This window comes from Macaca thibetana, chromosome 1, assembly GCF_024542745.1.
Source record: "Macaca thibetana thibetana isolate TM-01 chromosome 1, ASM2454274v1, whole genome shotgun sequence".
NCBI lineage: Eukaryota > Metazoa > Chordata > Mammalia > Primates > Cercopithecidae > Macaca > Macaca thibetana.
This window is the reverse complement of record NC_065578.1, coordinates 74,595,189-74,614,136: the sequence shown is the minus strand read 5'-3', so window position 1 is coordinate 74,614,136 and position 18,948 is coordinate 74,595,189. Positions and strand designations below refer to the sequence as shown.

Sequence of the window (18,948 nt, the reverse complement as noted above, 5' to 3'; positions counted from 1 at the left end):
CCAGATGGCATGAAGTCTGCCAGTAGATTGAAAAAACTGAAATAAAAATGTTTCTATAACAGAACATTAATTTTTATGTACCATACAGCCAACATGATAGAGACAGACAGTAACTAGTATTTGAACTTCTCGAAGGAAGGCCTAATCTACTGAGAGGAATGGGAGAGCTGGGATAAGGAGGCATCTCATATTGAACTGTGCACCTCATAAGTCCTCAGCAACACTTGGTGATGGAAGATGGTAAAATTGTTTTGCAGACCATAAAGGCTTCAAGTTTTGCTATCCTGGATATAATCTTTAATGTTGGTGCTCAGTATGGTGGGAGGATATATTCTCCAGGTGTATGGAACAGTATGGTGGGAGGATACATTCACCAGGTGTATGGAATATGTTCCTTAACCACTCTTCCCAGTCTTCCTTCTAAGCTGGAGAGAGGAGAAAGAATTGACAACCATAACCAAGACATACTTATGTTTCAACAAACCAAAGTATGAATTCATCACTGCACTGAGCAGTGGACTAACCAATATGTAGATTTTTTTAATTAATATTTTATATTAATTTATGTGCTGGCTTATATGCTTAAAAGGTCTTTGTTTTAAATGCAGGTGATCCAAGGACATATGACCCAGATTTCAAGGGGCCTGTTTCCAACAGGTAAGCAATTATTTTTGGGGGAATATGCTTTTTTTAAACATACACAGAAAGCTTTGGGGGATGGGGGAGGTACTATTTTCCAATCAATGGAGAATTATGTCTACTGTGAGGGGACAATGACTTATTTCTGCCTAAATGTCACCTTATTTACACAGGGAAAGTACAGAGAATAAATCTTTCCGTGAGTCATGAATATCTTCTCCCGTTAGCAAATGAACTGCCTTACATTATTAAACTAAGTGTTTGTACTTTTCAAAAAGAGAAGCGAAAAAAATGCTTTATGAGATTTAACCACTTTGTAGAGAAGCAAACTCATTTAAGCAGTTGTTTTATGCACCTGTTTACTCTGGGACTTACCAATGCAAATGCAGAGTTGCCATGCCATGCAGAGTTCTATGCCAAGTATTTGTGCCGCTCAGCTTCCAAGATCAGGGTGCTTTCTCAGAGGCAGTCATTCACCAGTGCATCGTGTGCACTTTAGGATAGTTTAAAATGCTCTAGGGAAATATGTGCTCGTCTCAGCTGGTGCTTCCTCCCCTCTCCAAGGTTCTGTGCCATTTTTAAATTAGCCAGCAATTCATAGTCCTCTTATTATTTATTTTAGCCTCTATTTGCAAGCTTTTTGCTAATCACAAAGGGGATTGTGGGGTAAAATGGCTACATATGGAGGGAAGACTACACAGTTGGTGGCTGTTTTTTGCTTAACTTTGATTTCTGGCAGTTGTATGTCATAATGAACCGTGATGTGAACTAGCGATCAGCATGCTCATTTGCACGTGCCAACCATCAGTATGTACATTAGCATTTACTGTTATGTCCCTGTAATAGCCCAGCTTTAAAAAGATGTATATTCAGTTTGTTCTAATTTTGTGAAAAAAAAAAAACAAGTCATTTGTTTCAGGTTACTCATTTAAAGGCATACTTAGAATAAAGGTGCCTTCTTTAAAATGAGTCCAAAATCTCTCCCTTCTCTCCATGGTAACATCATGAATACATTTTGTTGTCTAGTATACAAACAGCCTCATTCAGTGTGGTGGCTACTTTTACTATCATTACATCCATTTTACAATAACCTATTTGTAAGCATCAAATATAGCCTATTGACTTCAAGGAAACTTCAGGTATAAATCAGATTCAGCAGTAATAATAATTATAATAAATAAGCTGACACATTTAGAAAGAGGAAATACAGATTACAGGTTTCTAGGCCATAGATAAGAAAGCGGAATTAGGCCTGGCTGGTTTCAGGTGTAGTAAAAGAGGTGAGATCTCCTGTCTTCCATTATGTAGAATTTAATGATGGAACCGGGTAGTTCAGGTAAAGTCTAAATGACTGTGATCATCACTGTGAGGAAAGTAATTTATTTTTACCTGGGGCCTTTTGTGATGTCTCCGGTACCACAAAGACCTTCAAAGGTGAACTGGTCATTCTGTGGGCATACCTTCCTCTGCCTTCAATCCAAGAACAGAGGAGAGCATTGTAAAATCGTGGGGGCATAACTACAGGAAGACGTAGTTGGCCCATTTGTAACTTTTCCGGCAGCAGGGTTCTATACTGCCCTTACTGGGAAAATAATCGGGGTGCTTAAGGAGCAAGTAAGAAGCCCCCAATTCTCCATATTGCCTTTAGCAGCAGGACTGGCTTTAATAACACCTTGTGCTTACATCATGCAGCTCTCCTGAGAAATCCAAAATGTTATTGGATAATCAGACAGACTCTTCAGCATTCTCTGCTTGTCAGTCCACTATGTTTTCTTCTCTCAGTTCACAAGGGCAGTATTTTGTGCCTAGTCACCACACAACTGTATTTGTTTTGAGAAAAGATGAAGGGGTAATAGTCATGCATAGGAGAGGTGAACTCAGTGTCTCATTTGTTCTCATCTACCAAGAACTGGGTGTATGAGAACTATTGTCCAATAATCAAGGAAAGATGATTTTGATAGTTTAAGGTGTTTCCCCAGGCCCTTTTCACAAAGTAGATATTCAGGCCCCAAGATTTCTCCCTGATATTCAACAGAATCAAAAAATGATTGATTAGTTAAAAAGGTATTCAGAATTACCCTTGGCATTAGACATTGGAAATGAATATGCATAGAAAACTAAGAAATAAAAGCTTTCTGATAAGATGCTACATGAGAAATTCATCTCATAATGTAGACCTAACTACATTTTATTTAATGGAGAATTGGTATGCTTTCTTCTGTTAGGTAAGAACCATGTAATCCACTGTTTCTCTTCCTGTACTGCCTTGTAGGAAGCCTGCTGATAAGCCCACTTATTTTTGAGGATAAGAACATCCCATCTTTGTGTTATTACCGACTAGTGTAATTCTTCTGATAGAGTTAGGGGTACTATACACATTTATTTAAGGAGTGAAGGAAAGAAAACAAGAATGGGAAGGAAGCAGTGTGACACAGAATCCAGGGATAAATACAAGGATGAACTTCAAAGGAGGCTGAGTAACGGCTATAGCATTATCACACTTGAGACAAAATAGTCAGCATGTGTAAGTGAGGCTTCACTTATGGGTTTAAACTTTACGACTTCTAAGTCTTTATTTAAAGTTCTTGCTAAGATGCTATCAGAACCCTCTACCATTTTCAGATGCCATTGGTGTGATATTGGGTTCATGTTCCTAAACAAGATACTCTGCTAACAGGAAAGTAGTAGCAGAGTTCTCTGAGCTATTTGCATTACTAGGTATCATGGAATACACCTCATACTATTTCTCAAGTCAATTAGTTTGTATAAAGTGTCTACAGGGGGCATGACACTGCATATGATGTGGATCTAAGTATGCTGTGTCAAGGGAGGTCAAAGATTTACAGGTCCCTCATACAAAAAGTTCAGCCTATTCTGTTTATCTCTCTTTTTATGTTAGGGCAAAGTCATTAAAATGTTATGACCATTTACTTGACCTGTGATCCAAGTCTAGGAAAATAAAGTCCAAATTGCTACAGTTGGCATCCTGTAATAAAGGCCACATGTTATCATCTCGGGTTTTAGAGATGGAGTTTGTTTCATTTTGTTTTAAATAGAATAACTATCCTGAAAAAAGGATGCAATTTTAAAGAATGCTGATATTTTCAAGCATAACTATGAAAGAAATAATCATATGCTGGCCGGGCACGGTGGCTCATGCCTATAAACCCAGCACTTTGGGAGGCCAAGGCTGGCAGATCAGTTGAGGCCGGGAGTTTGAAACCAGCCTGGCCAACATGGTGAAACCCCGTCTCCACTAAAAATACCAAAATTAGCTGGGTGTGGTGGTGCATGCCTGTAATCCCACCTATTCAGGAGACTGAGGCAGGAGAATCTCTTGAACCCAGGAGGCAGAGGTTGCAGTGAGTTGAGATCGTGCCACTGCACTCCAGTCTGGGCAACAGAGAAAGACTCTGTCTCAATAATAATAGTAATAATAATAACCATACTTTTAACAAACAGAATGTCATCCAAGGAATAGGTGCCATAACCAGTGGTATACTAAGAAAAACTGAAAAGCTAGACCTCATTATTAATTACTCACACAAATATTGAATCCACATCTCTGTCCTCCAAGGAAAATTACACACCAGATGACAAGATCCCACATGCATATGATAAGCTAAAGAGCAAGCACAAGTAGCGTGGGCTGTGCACCAAATGTGTGGTTCACAGCAACAGGGGAGGAAGGGCACTCTGAGGCTGGGGTCAGAGGCGCTGATTCCTGGGCAGGGTCACAGAGAAAGGAAGACTACTAATTTATGGGAAGCACTTTTCCAAACTTAGGAATTTGGAAGATAGCACTGCTTTCTAAGGGTTAAACTAGAAATTAACATGTAATTAAAGTAGAGATGTAGGTAGTTACCATAATGAGGCCTGTAAGGCTTCTGGTCCAGCAAGTCTTGATGATAAATTTATTCAATCTATTATCATATCTAAAGAGAAGTACAAATGATGATCAAACAACTCTGTCCATCCAAGAACTCTCCAGATTAGGGCACCTAAGCCAAATTGATACAAGGATCCTATGTAAGGATCCTGCTCTCTTGACCACAGGCTAGCAGAACTGGATGCCATCAAGCATTCTATTCATGTAATTCCCCTTGTTCTGACTCCACACTCACCAAGCAACCTTTTGATAATTAGGTTTTTCATTTAGTTTGCCTACCAGGAGGAATGAACTGGTCAGGGCAACATGAACATCAGTTCGGCTCAGCAATTAAATTTCTCAATGTAAATTATTTCATTGGCATTCTGATTTTAGACATCAGTCTCTTGTGAGCTTTTTTAGTGCCAGTCATCACCCCTGAGTTGGAGTAATTCTAGGGCATGACAAAATCAATATTCAGACCCTGCAGAAATGTACATAACTGGTTTGGCTCAGCAGAGTTTATTCAAGGGTTTAGAGAACTCAGAGACTGTTTAGGCAGATATGTTAAGACAAAATTATGTAGAGCTTTGAATACCATGCTAAAGCATTTGGAGCTGATTCTCAGGCAGTGGCAACTCATTGGAGAAATTAGTATTGGGGGAGTGGTGTGACATGATCAAAACTGTTAGTCACAGGTCTGCTATGTACAGCTGTTCATAGTGGAGCTCATGGCTTAACTGAAGAGTCAGCCAAGCAAGCAATTAACTACAACACGGTATTATAAGTGCGCACACTACTCTTGGAGCGCCAAGAAAGAGTGTCCACAATTCACTCCAGGGATGATCAGAGGGTATTTTTCAGAAGAGAGAATTTTCCATTAGACTTTAATGTTCTTTCAAGATTTCCCCCTTTTACAGGTGTTTTAGTTAAAATAAATATATCAGTATTTCAAAAAGCCTCAGAAGTGTATTTATATTTCTGACTTTCTACTTGATAGTTCTACCTGGATATGCCACAGGTATCCTAAACTCAACAGTTTAAAGCCTGAATTCATGAGCTCCTTTGCCCTTTATACCCTTCCTGCTCCTTCTCATGGTGTTTCCTCCCTTGGTGAAGGAAACTACACCTTCTACAGTCAAACTAGTCAAACTACAGTCAAACTAGTTGTTAAACACAATAGTGCTAGATTCTTGCTTCTACGCTGAATATACAATAGTCCTAAAACCTTGCAGATTTTGTCTTCTTTTTACCTCTTAGAACTCTGCTTTCCCTACAACTGCCTGAGTCGAGGCTTTAATAATCTCTCAACTGAGTTACCGAAATAGTCTTTTAAATGATGTCTTGCTTTCCTTCTAACCAACTCTGTCCTGCCAGAATTCTGTCTTTTCCAGGATTGAGTCCATCCTTAATTTTGAGGCCAAGATGACAGTTTATTTAGGCATTCAGCAAATATGCATTATATACTAGGGACTTTTCTCAGCCCAGAAGACACACTGATGAACAAAACAGACAAGCTTTTGGCTTCTCATAGACCTGATATTCTAGATAGGACATCAATTATATAAGCAAAGAAATGAACAAAGCTACTTTCAATAGTGATAAATACTGTAACATAAATACAATCAAATGATATGGTTGAGAGTGAATGGGGAACTGGGTTATTGTTGAGGGCTCTTGGGCACATGGCAGATAAGAGTTGGATGACAAGAGGGGGCCAGCCATGCAAAGATCTGGGGTCAAAGCATTCAGGCAGAAGATAACAAATGCAAAGTCCCTGAGATGCACACAAGTTTAGAATGTTTAAGGAATGGAAACAAGTCAGGTGTGACTACAATGAAAGGGTAAGTGTTCTCAGGCTTTCATACTTTGATGTGTACTATTGGCTATTCTTGGAATGTCTTCAAGTATGAGTGCAAGGGTCACCTCTGCTTTATATTTTTTCTGTATTCTTCTTACTCCTATCAGTACTAGACACACTGTCCTTTTTCCAGAGCTCTCATCAATAACTATTAATTTCACTGATCACATTAATCTCTTTATTATCTGCCTCTCCTATTGAACTGCAAACTCTGTTGGGGAGGAACTTTCCTTAGTTTATCTTTGTGTTTCTAGCACATAGCACAGCACCTGCCACAGAGAAAGCATAGTTAATTAATACTTTTTTAAAAATCTCGATTTAAAGGTGGCTACAGAGTTTTAGGTTATTTTCATAATTATCAGGAATAACTTGTAGGCAGTGACATTTTAAAGTGCAAAAAACATAGAAAAAAGAGCAAGCTCACATATTGAGGAATTAAAGAGGCCACAGATATTAAAGATGAGTGTTAGCCTGTATCTTTCTGTGGAAAAGAGACACGCTGATAAATATTTAATCACATTAGGCCATTTGCTCCATTCCGAATGAAGAATATAAATGCCAGGTTTAGAGTACATCTTCAATTCACATTTGCATTCTGAACAATTAGCCATTTGGGGCAATTATTTACTTTTATTTCTCTTCATTTCCTTCTACACTTGAGACTTCATAAAAAAGTTTTCAAAAGAAGTGCTATTGATAGAGGCTTTTTATTCCAAACTATTTTACAAATCAAAATGGTTCGTAAACTCTGTTTTTGTTTTTGTTTTTGTTTTGGAATATTAGAGACTTTTAAACCACAGTTTAATTGTATTTAGAATTGTCTCTGAAATTACAATGCACTACTCTGGAAAGAGTTCCCAGGCACCAGAGGTATTCAATCTAAGACAGACTGGCCACATGGCAGGGATGGCAAATATAGGATTAAGTCATGAGACCGAGGTTAGACTGGATATGCTCAAAGGAACATTCAGTGGTTTGATTTCAGCTCACCAATAACAATGACAAAATGATGATAAAGATGCTAATGATGCTGATGACGAAGATTCTGCAGTTGTTCCTCTGCTGTAGCTGATGATAGCTGCAATGATGGCTAACATTTATTGAGCTCTATCCATGCTCAATTATAAGCATTTTTATTTATTTATTTATTTATTTTTAATTCATTTTTTATTATACTTTAAGCTCTAGGGTACATGTGCACAAAGTGCAGGTTTGTTACATATGTATACATGTGCCATGTTGGTGTGCTGCACCCATTAACTCGTCATTTACATTAGGTATATCTCCTAATGCTATCCCTCCCCGCTGCCCCCACTATAGGCCCTGGTGTGTGATGTTCCCCTTCCTGTGTCCAAGTGATCTCATTGTTCAATTCCCACCTATGAGTGAGAACATGCAGTGTTTGGTTTTCTGTTCTTGCGATAGTTTGCTGAGAATGATGGTTTCCAGCTGCATCCAGGTCCCTACAAAGGACACAAACTCATCCTTTTTTTGGCTGCATAGTATTCCATGGTGTAAATGTGCCACATTTTCTTGATCCAGTCTGTCACTGATAGACATTTGGGTTGATTCTAAGTCTTTGCCTCCAGCTTTGTTCGTTTGGCTTAGGATTGTCTTGGCAATGCGGGGTCTGTTTTGGTTCCATTTGAACTTTAAAGCAGTTTTTTCCAATTCTGTGAAGAAAGTCATTGGTAGCTTAATGGGGATGGCATTAAATCTATAAATTACCTTGGGCAGTATGGCCATTTTTATAATATTGATTCTTCCAATCCATGAGCATGGTATGTTCTTCCATTTGTTTGTGTCCTCTTTTATTTCACTGAGCAGTAGTTTGTAGTTCTCCTTGAAGAGGTCCTTTACATCCCTTGTAAGTTGGATTCCTAGGTATTTTATTCTCTCTGAAGCTATTGTGAATGGGAGTTCATTCATGATTTGGCTCTCCGTTTGCCTGTTGCTGGTGTATAAGAATGCTTGTGATTTTTGCACATTGATTTTGTATCCTGACACTTTGCTGAAGTTGCTTATCAGCTTAAGGAGATTTTGGGCTGAGACGATGGGGTTTTCTAAATATACAATCATGTCATCTGCAAACAGGGACAATTTGACTTCTTGTTTTCCTAACTGGATACCCTTTATTTCTTTCTCCTGCCTGATTGTCCTAGCCAGAACTTCCAATACTATGTTGAATAGGAGTGGTGAGAGAGGGCATCCCTGTCTTGGGCCAGTTTTCAAAGGGAATTTTTCCAGTTTTTGCCCATTCAGTATGATATTGGCTGTGGATTTGTCATAAATAGCTCTTACTATTTTGAGGTACGTTCCATCAATACCAAATTTATTGAGAGTTTTAGCATGAAGGTCTGTTGAATTTTGTCAAAGGCCTTTTCTGCATCTATTGAGATAATCATGTGGTTTTTGTCTTTGGTTCTCTTTATATACTGGATTACTTTTATTTCTTTGCGTATGTTGAACAAGCCTTGCATCCCAGGGATGAAGCCCACTTGATCATGGTGGATAAGCTTTTGATGTGCTGCTGGATCCGGTTTGCCAGTATTTTATTGAGGATTTTTGCATCGATGTTCATCAGGGATATTGGTCTAAAATTCTCTTTTTTTGTTGTGTCTCTGCCAGGCTTTGGTATCAGGATGATGTTGGCCTCATAAAATGAGTTAGGGAGGGTTCCCTCTTTTTCTACTGATTGCAATAGTTTCAGAAGGAATGGTACCAACTCCTACTTGTACCTCTGGTAGAATTTGGCTGTGAATCCATCTGGTCCTGGACTTTTTTTGGTTGGTAGGCTGTTAATTATTGCCTCAATTTCAGAGCCTGCTATTGGTCTATTCAGGGATTCAACTTCTTCCTGGTTTAGTCTCGGGAGAGTGTAAGTGTCCAGGAAATTATCCATTTCTTCTAGGTTTTCTAGTTTATTTGCATAGAAGTGTTTATAGTATTCTCTGATGGTAGTTTGTATTTCTGTGGGGTCAGTGGTGATATCCCCTTTATCATTTTTTATTGCATCTATTTGATTCTTCTCTCTTTTCTTCTTTATTAGTCTTGGTAGCAGTCTATCAATTTTGTTGATCTTTTCAAAAAACCAGGTCCTGGATTCATTGATTTTTTGGAGGTTTTTTTATGTCTCTATCTCCTTCCATTCTGCTCTGATCGTAGTTACTTCTTGCCTTCTGCTAGCTTTTGAATGTGTTTGCTCTTGCTTCTCTAGTTCTTTTAATTGTGATGTTAGGGTGTCAATTTTAGATCTTTCCTGCTTTCTCTTGTGGGCATTTTGTGCTATAAAATTCCCTGTACACACTGCTTTAATTGTGTCCCAGAGATTCTGGTATGTTGTATCTTTGTTCTCATTGGTTTCAAGGAACATCTTTATATCTGCCTTCATTTAGTTATGTACCTAGTGGTCATCCAGGAGCAGATTGTTCAGTTTCCATGTAGTTGAGTGGTTTTGATTGAGTTTCTTATTCCTGAGTTCTGGTTTGATTGCACTGTGGTCTGAGAGACAGTTTGTTATAATTCTGTTCTTTTACATTTGCTGAGGAGTACTTTACTTCCAACTATGTGGTCAATTTTGGAATAAATGCTAGGTGGTGCTGAGAAGAATGTATATTCTGTTGATTTGGGGTGGAGAGTTCTGTAGATGTCTATTAGGTCCACTTGGTGCAGAGTTGAGTTCAATTCCTGGATATCCTTGTTAACTTTCTGTCTCATTGATCTGTCTAATGTTGACAGTGGGGTGTTAAAGTCTCCCATTATTATTGTATGAGAGTCCACGTCTCTCTGTAAGTCTCTAAGGACTTGCTTTATGAATATGGGTGCTCCTGTATTGGGTGCATATATATTTAGGATAACTGGCTCTTCCTGATGAATTGATCCCTTTACCATTATGTAATGGCCTTCTTTGTCTCTTTTGATCTTTGATAGTTTAAAGTCTGTTTTATCAGAGACTAGGATTGCAACCCCTGCTTTTTTTTGTTTGTTTGTTTTCCATTTGCTTTGTATATCTTCCTCCATCCTTTTATTTTGAGCCTATGTGTGTCTCTGCATGTGAGATGGGTCTCCTGAATACAGCAAACTGATGGGTCTTGACTCTTTATCCATTTTGCCAGTCTTTGTCTTTTAATTGGACCATTTCGTCTATTTACATTTAAGCTTAATATTGTCATGTGTGAACTTGATCTTGTCATTATGATATTAGCTGGTTATTTTGCTCGTTAGTTGATGTAGTTTCTTCCTAGCTTCGATCGTCTTTACATGTTGGCATGTTTTTGCAATGGCTGGTACCAGTTGTTCCTTTCCATGTTTAGTGCTTCCTTCAGGAGCTCTTGTAGGGCAGGCCTGGTGGTGACAAAATCTCTAAGCATTTGCTTGTCTGTAAAGGATTTTATTTCTCTTTCACTTATGAAACAGTTTGGCTGCATATGAAATTCTGGGTTTAAAATTCTTTTCTTTAAGAATGTTGAATATTGGCCCCCACTCTCTTCTGGCTTGTAGAGTTTCTGCTGAGAGATCTGCTGTTAGTCTGATGGGCTTCCCTTTGTGGGTAACCCGACCTTTCTCTCTGGCTGTTCTTAACATTTTTTCCTTCATTTCAACTTTGGTGAATCTGACAATTATGCATCTTGGAGTTGCTCTTCTCGAGGAATATCTTTGTGGTGTTCTCTGTATTTCCTGAGTTTGAATGTTGGCCTGCCTTACTAGGTTGTGAAAGTTCTCCTGGATGATATACTGCAGAGTGTTTTCCAACTTGGTTCCATTTTCCCTGTCACTTTCAGGCACACCAATCAGATGTAGATTTGTTCTTTTCACATAATCCCATATTTCTTGGAGGCTTTCTTCATTTCTTTTTATTCTTTTTTCTCTACACTTCTCTTCTCGCTTCATTTCATTCATTTGATCTTCAATCACTGATACTCTTTCTTCCAGTTGATCGAGTTGGTTACTGAAGCTTGTGCATTTGTCACGTAGTTCTTGTGTCATGGTTTTCATCTCTATCAGTTCGTTTATGGTCTTCTCTGCGTTGATTATTCTAGTTATCCATCTTTCCATTCTTTTTTCAAGGTTTTTAGTTTCTTTGCGCTGGGTACGTAGTTCCTCCTGTATCTCTGAGAAGTTTGATTGACTTAAGCCTTCTTCTCTCAACTCGTCAAAGTCATTCTCCATCCAGCTTTGTTCCATTGCTGGCAATGAGCTGCATTCCTTTTGAGGGGGAGATGTGCTCTGATTTTTTGAATTTCCAGCTTTTCTGCACTGCTTTTTCCCCATCTTTGTGGTTTTATCTGCCTTTGGTCTTTGATGATGGGACGTACTGATGGGGTTTTGGTGTGGGGGTCCTTTCTGTTTGTTAGTTTTCCTTCTAACAGTCAGGACCCTCAGCTGCAGGTCTGTTGGATTTTGCTTGAGGTCCACTCCAGACCCTGTTTGCCTGGGTATCAACAGCGGAGGCTGCAGAAGATAGAATATTGCTGAACAGCAAGTGTTGCTGTCTAATTCTTGCTCTGGAAGCTTCATCTCAGAGGTGTACCCAGTTGTGTGAGGTGTGAGGTGTCAGTTTGCACCTAGTGGGGGATGTCTCCCAGTTAGGCTACTCAGGGGTCAGAGACCCACTTGAGCAAGCAGTCTGTCCATTCTCAGATCTCAACCTCTGTGCTGAGAGAACCACTGCTCTCTTCAAAGCTGTCAGACAGGGACATTTACATCTACAGAGGTTTCTGCTGCTTTTTGTTTAGCTATGCCCTGTCACCAGAGGTGGAGTCTACAGAGGCAGGCAGGCCTCCTTGAGCTGCGGTGGGCTCCACCCAATTTGAGCTTCCTGGCATCTTTATTTACCTACTTAAGTCTCAGCAATGGCGGGTGCCCCTTCCCCAGCCTTGCTGCTGCCTGGTAGTTAGATCTCAGACTGCTGTGCTAGCAATAAGGGAGGCTCTGTGGGCGTGGGACCCTCCAGGCCAGGTGTCAGTTATAACCTCCTGGTGTGCCGTTTGCTAAGACCCTTGATAAAGTGCAGTATTAGGGTGGGAGTTACCGGATTTTCCAGGTGTTGTGTGTCTTGGTTTCCCTTGGCTAGGAAAAGGGATTCCCTTCCCCCTTGCACTTCCCAGGTGAGGCGATGCCTCACCCTGCTTCAGCTCTCACTGGTCGGGCTGCACCCGCTGACCAGCACCAACTGTCCGACACACCCCAGTGAGATGAACCTAGTACCTCAGTTGAAAATGCAGAAATCATCCATCTTCTGTGTTGCTCGTGCTGGGAGCTGGAGGCTGGAGTTTTTCCTATTTGGCCATCTTGGCCGCCCCCCTCCCCAGAACCTCTTTCAGACATTTTTACAACACAAGACTTACATTTTTTTAAATTTTGTGTTCTTTTTTCTATAGGTTTTTAATCATAATTTTCTATGATAATGAGCCCTACCTTCATATATTTAAATCCCCTCTACAGTTAGAAAAAGCATACCAATTATTTCAACAAGAAGCAAATATGAGAACGGCATACATTTAGGAGACAGCACAATGTTGTCACAATGATTTGAGATGTCTACTTGGTAACAACACTTTAGAATTTATAAGAATGTGTGGTGTGTGTCCACATAGTGCTTTCTGTGCTTATCACTAAGGCCTAAAGCTGAACTTTTTCTTTAGTGCTTTGGCATCAAGAGTTGAATCACAGAGTCAGTGAATCTCAGGATTGGAAAAGACTTTGAGGTCACTTAATCCAACTCCTTTATATGAATGAACCCCTTCTTCAACATCCCTAATAAGTGGCTCTTTGTTCTTTCTTGAATCTTTTCATGATAGTGAACTTAACACCCCTCCAATGCTTCAGGTAAAAATAAATGATTTTACTAAATTTCAGACAGATTTTCCATCTTCTATAATAATACTTATTTTCAGTATTGTGACACCTACCAATTTGTTTAGTATACCCTTTTGTGTATAAAGAAAAAACGGACAACTATGGAACATTCAGGCTTTCTTTTCTATTTACTTGTATACCTATATGCTGCCTCTTTCTAGAAAGGATCTTAAGTGAAATTACTTAAAACATCTGGATGCAATAGAATTATTAAAATGAAAATAGAAATTCAAAGTCCTAAAAGAAATTCTTGAATCAAGACTAATATAGTAGCTGGAATTGAAATTAAATTGATCAGTGGGCTTCCTACATATCAATATAAAAAGAAAAACATAGTGGATTATACAGTTCTTTTTATCGGAAGAAAATATACCAGTTATTCAGTATATAAAGATTTTTCTTAGTTTTAAATTACAAGAGGCATTTTTCATAGAGCATCTTTTATGTGCATTCATGGGCATCTATTATGTGCCCCATGTCTTGTAGGCACTACAGATACTGTGATGAGCAAGATAGGTAAAGTGGCTGTCTTCTTGGAAGAGGGAAGAAATAGGGCAGAAAACATCTGAAAAATGAACATAAGTATGAGGAAGAGAGTAAAACAGAGTGATGTACAGTGCCTATGTAGGGGAAAGGAAGTGTTAATTTAGATTTGGTGATGAAGGAAGATTTCTTTATGGAGGCGACAATTTGAAATGAGACTTGAATGATAAGAGGAATAGGCCATGTAGAGTCTGAGGATATAGCATGTCAAATAGAGAAGGCAAAATGAAGAGTCCCTAAGGCAGGAATATACTTAGTTCAGGGAGCAGAGAGGCCCGTGTGAGTTCAGCATGGTGGATGGGAGTGGAACTTGGGTAGTGGGTGGGTAGGAGATGCTCTGCAAGCTAAACATGTTTATAGTGAGTTCAGTGGAAAAGCCATGTGAGGGTTTTAGTAGCAGAATGAGCTAATCTGTTTCTAAAACTCATCCTGACTGCTCTGTGGAGAATTTAACTGTCCAAAATCAGGAGCAAGGAGATTCACAGGAAGCTTTTGCAGTTGTCTAAGTGAAGGAGTCAGTCACTTGAAAGAGGGTAGTGGCAGTGGAGATAGAGACTTGTATAGACTCAAGATATGTTTTGGTGGTAGAGGGAGCAGCACTTACTGATGGGATTGGATGTGAAAAGTAAGAGAAAAAATGAGTCAAGAATAACTGTTAGATTTGTGACTTGAACTACCAGGAGGATGATGCTCCCTTATAGTACAAATGAAAAGATTAGAAAGGTTAAGACTTCTGTTTTGGCTGTGTTAAGTTTGAGATACTAAATAGATATCAGCATGTGAATGCTATGCGTGAGTCTGGAGCTCAGTGAGGAATAAAATGAGGGCTGGTGATCAAGAACTGGGAGTTGTCTGCCTACAGATAAGATTTAAAGCCTAGCCTCTGGATGACAACACTTAGGAGGGTGGAGGAGAGGCCCAAGAACAACACTCCAGACTCAAAAGCATCTGGAGATCAAGCAGGGGTGGAAGAACCAGTACAGGATATGGAGGAGCACCCAGTGAGTTGGAGAAAAGGCAGGAGAATGATATGTTGTAGAAGTCAAAAAAAAAAGGAGAAAGTTTTACAAGAAGAGTTTGGGTTTTTGTTTTGCTTTTATTTTTCTGAAGTGGCCATGTGTGTTGATTACCTTGAGAGGTCAAACAAGATAAAAATTGAGAAATGATCATTGGATTTGGCAAAATAAAAGTCATTAGTGACCTCATCAAGAGCAATCTCAGCAAGAGTGGCCACTAAAGTGTGACTAAGAAGAGTTCATTAGAGATTGTGAGGTGAATCTAGTAGAGATGGCTACCAGAGGCAATAAAGACAACACTTTCAGTGAGTTTTCCTGGTGGATGAGAGGAATCTGGGGTTAAAGAAGAGTTTTCTGAAGATAGGAGACACTAGAACATGGTAGTGTGTGGTCTAGACATTATCTAGAAGGCTACTGATGAGAAAGAAGAAATTATGGAGACAAAGTCCTAAAGATGGAGTCCAGAACACAATTGGATAGTCTGGCCTACAATGGAAGCAGGGACTTTGAACTATAGTTGCAAGACAGTAAGCAAGGAATAGGGTAGAGATGTTGGAGTGTCAATAGTTTTGGTAATGAAAAGAAGAGGTAGTCTTGCTGGTTGCTTTTATTTTCTCAATAAATTATGAGGTAAGGCCATCATGGGGGCGGTGGCAGTGGTGATGGGGGGTGGCAGTGGTGGTGGCAGAAGGCCCAGGGCTGGAGTGTTGAGTGTTGGAGAGGGCAGAGAAAGTATGAAGTACACATTTTGGGAATGGGGAAGTGAAGCCTCATATATTATTAATCTAGAATATATATACACACACACATATATATGCATATATGTATATGCATGTATGTGTGTATATATGTATGTGTGTGTATATATATATATTTCATTTGCCACATAGAATATTATTCTAGCCTAGGAAAGGCTTAAGGGAACATAAAAATTGGTACTTAAAAGTGATGAAGAGCAATGATTTGTGGGCATATATTAGATACCTAAATTACATGAACCAGGAGATCTTGAGGTGACTGAAGCTGGATGACAGCACCCTAGAATGCTTCACGTAGTAGGAGAATCTTCAGCAATATTTTGAAGGAAGGATCACATTGGCAAAGGAGGTAGTTTATCTTGCAATGGCTTAAAAATAGGAGTAGGCATGTACCATACAAAGTAGATTTGCTTGGCTAGACCAAAAAGTAGAGCCTAAATAAAACATATGGCTGAAAAGTGAAGGGGACTGGGCATATGTGTAAAATATCAGAGATGAAATATTGGCAGAATTTCATTTCAGTTTTTATGGAAAAGGAAAAAAGAGGTTAAGGTGGATTCCAGATTGTGCGTTAGTTTATTCCTTCACTCTAGTGGGGCATACAGAATTGAATAAGACACAGACTATGATCCCAATAAACTTAAAATTTCAGCCACTAATGTTAATATATTTAAAAATGAATGACTTGCTAAATGGAAGTACAAGCATAACTCAGCGAACAGAGTAAAGTGAATAACTATTATTGACTAAAAAAAATCAAGAAATGTTTATTGGAGGTATCATTGAGCTAGATCCTGGAGGAGGAGAATGATTTAACAGATACAAGAATGGAAAAGAGAATTGGGTTTATGGAGCTGTGTGTTGCAGATTGGGTTCTTGGGGGCGGATGCTGAGATGTAGTCTGTGGTGCAGGCTCTTTACTAGTGATCAGTGTCTGCGAAAAGAAGGGAAAGGAAGCAAGAGTGAGGGAGTTTTTAAACTGCTAGGTCCAGCAAAGCCTCAGCCACCCCGCAGGGAGGAGTCCGGAGTAACTCTGAAATGGTCACACCTTTATTTACTTATTTTTAACTCTTCCTTTAGGTTCAAGGGTACATGTGAAGGTTGTTATATAAACAAACTGTGTGATACAGGGGTTTGGTGTACAGATTATTTCATCTCCCAGGTAATAAGCATAGTATCCAATAGTGAGTTTTTTGATCCTCTTTTCTCCTCACACCCTCCATCTTCAAGTGGCACTGAGGCTCTGGCAGACATTGCCTGGAGACAAGAGGCTGTCTACATACCACACTCCTCCCTGCTGGGCAGCCAGTCTTTCCTTCAAAGGAAACCAGGGTGGAGCTTTTTCATGTGAATCACAGCACATGAGCATAGCATATCCCATCATACCCCAGAGGGGCTGAACAGAGAGTAGGATGGAAGACGCTTTGGCAACGACGCTGAAGAGATCATGCGGGATTATAGAGAGGCTTGAAAGCCATGATGAAGATTTGAGACTTTTTTCCCAAGGAGCTTTGTTAGGGAATTAAGGAGGGCCATATGATCATCTAATTCCCTGCTTTCAGGAGATAATGCCAGATAGTGAACCTGCAGCACCAGAATCTTTTAGAAGTCATAGTTGCCATAGAACACAGCTGCCTAATGAATTGGCAGCTGGGGGCGTAGGGGAGGTAGCCCATACATGGAGTTTCTTTTTCTATCTCCTATTCTTAGATAACAATATCTTGATATTTCATTCAACCCAAATTCACCTGACCCCTCACCTTTACTGTGATTACAACTAAAATGTTTGTAACTGACCCATATCTCCTCTTTTTAGAGAAACTAATATTATCTGTCTTACCATATTCCTGTGTCAGACCAACATACCTGTGTCAGAAGAATATATTACCTATATTTTTCAAATATTGTTCTGCCCAGGCTGTGTTGCTGATGAATGGATTTGTTTTTATTTGCTCTCGATCAATCTATATATTTAAGTGTACATTCTTTTGGCAAGAGAGTGGGAAAAGAAATTATTTTGCTGTTAAAAAATTAAAGGCAGTTTGTGCTCAGATGGACAGGAGACCAGTGGGTAGGCTTGGTTGGAAGCCAGCAGGGATGGAAAGCAGCTGGTAGTTTCTGAGAACTGGTAGTTTCTGAGGTGGCACCACCTACCATGTAACCAGGCTGGAGATGGTGAACTAGGACCCTAGGGGCGATCCTAGTAGCAGCATCCCATTATGGGATTTCTCAGTCCTTCAGAAACTATCAGTGTGGAGCCAGGTTACCACATCTAAACAGTAGTGCAGAGAGCCTGGGCAAAGAAAGAGCTTATCAGGAGGCACAAAGGCAAAGACTGGAAGAATCCCCTTCATGCACTAACATGCCTATCTTAATGTAATGATTATGCAAGGTTTTGATGCCAAGGTCATTTTCTAGTTAGACCTGTGAGGAAGAATTAATGGGGAAATATATTAAATTTTATCTGGGTATTGGCATTTAATTTAGATCTTTTCCAACTCACATATTAGTTTGTTTAATGATTATTTTGTTGGGTTGGTTAAATAAGGGATTAGGATATAAATAGTATATGCACCTGTCAGCTAAGGATTACTTGAGATGACTCTCTATTTTGGTAATCGAAGCCATCACTCAAGCATGATTCTTTACTTGGTATGAACATACCAAAATTTCACATATAGTGTCTAGAAGAAAAGGAATAGCTTTTCACTGCTAGCCTTATAAACCCAAATTGTAAAAGTGAGGACAAACCTCACAGCTGCACATTTTTTAAGTCTAAACATGATAAAATTACACTTAAGCTTCCCAACACATATATTGTCATTTAGATTTCAGTTGCTTGTTGAACTGTATTCAGGATATTGTGTTTCATGATTTACCAGCATAGACATCAGTTTACATTCTCTGGACTTTTGAATTCAGATCACACTGTGAGTTTATTTCTAATTGAAGTCTCCTTCTATTTATTTACTGAATGTCTTCAGGAAAAAATTTCTTCATGTTGGCAAAGTTGTGTTCCTCATAGTCGTTACTAATCTTATGTTTTTGGTAATTTGTTGTTTATTCATCATAGGATGCTTACTATCAGACAGTAAAAAAAATAAATAAATAAAGCTTAGAAACAATGGTGAAAACTCAAGGAAAATGTCATTAACTCAAAGTTTAAAGTAAAAAAGTTCATACCACAGTTAATTTACATGTACCTTATTTCTTAATGTTTTCTTCCTGAGAATGCTCCATTGTAGTATGTATTAGCATTTTATAGTTTCCTTTTCCGTAGATGGGCAAGTTTATGCCCTACAATAAGTGGAGTAAGTTCCATTCTTCTACAGTTTTGCATTTGATAACACTTATTTTTTCAGACTTGGGAGCTAAAGTTGCAACCACATAAGTCATCTTCTCCAT

General features: G+C 39.1%; 1 protein-coding gene across 4 annotated transcripts in view; it reads left to right on the top strand.

Moving 5' to 3' along the window:
- SLC44A5 (solute carrier family 44 member 5) overlaps positions 1-18,948 on the top strand; it is a 531,948-nt gene that overhangs the window by 394,372 nt on the left and 118,628 nt on the right. For all 4 annotated transcript variants that reach the window (XM_050805076.1, XM_050805057.1, XM_050805084.1 and 1 more), the window contains one exon: positions 609-657. In XM_050805076.1, the coding sequence (XP_050661033.1) occupies positions 609-657 (49 nt within the window). The remainder of the gene's footprint in view (positions 1-608; positions 658-18,948) is intronic.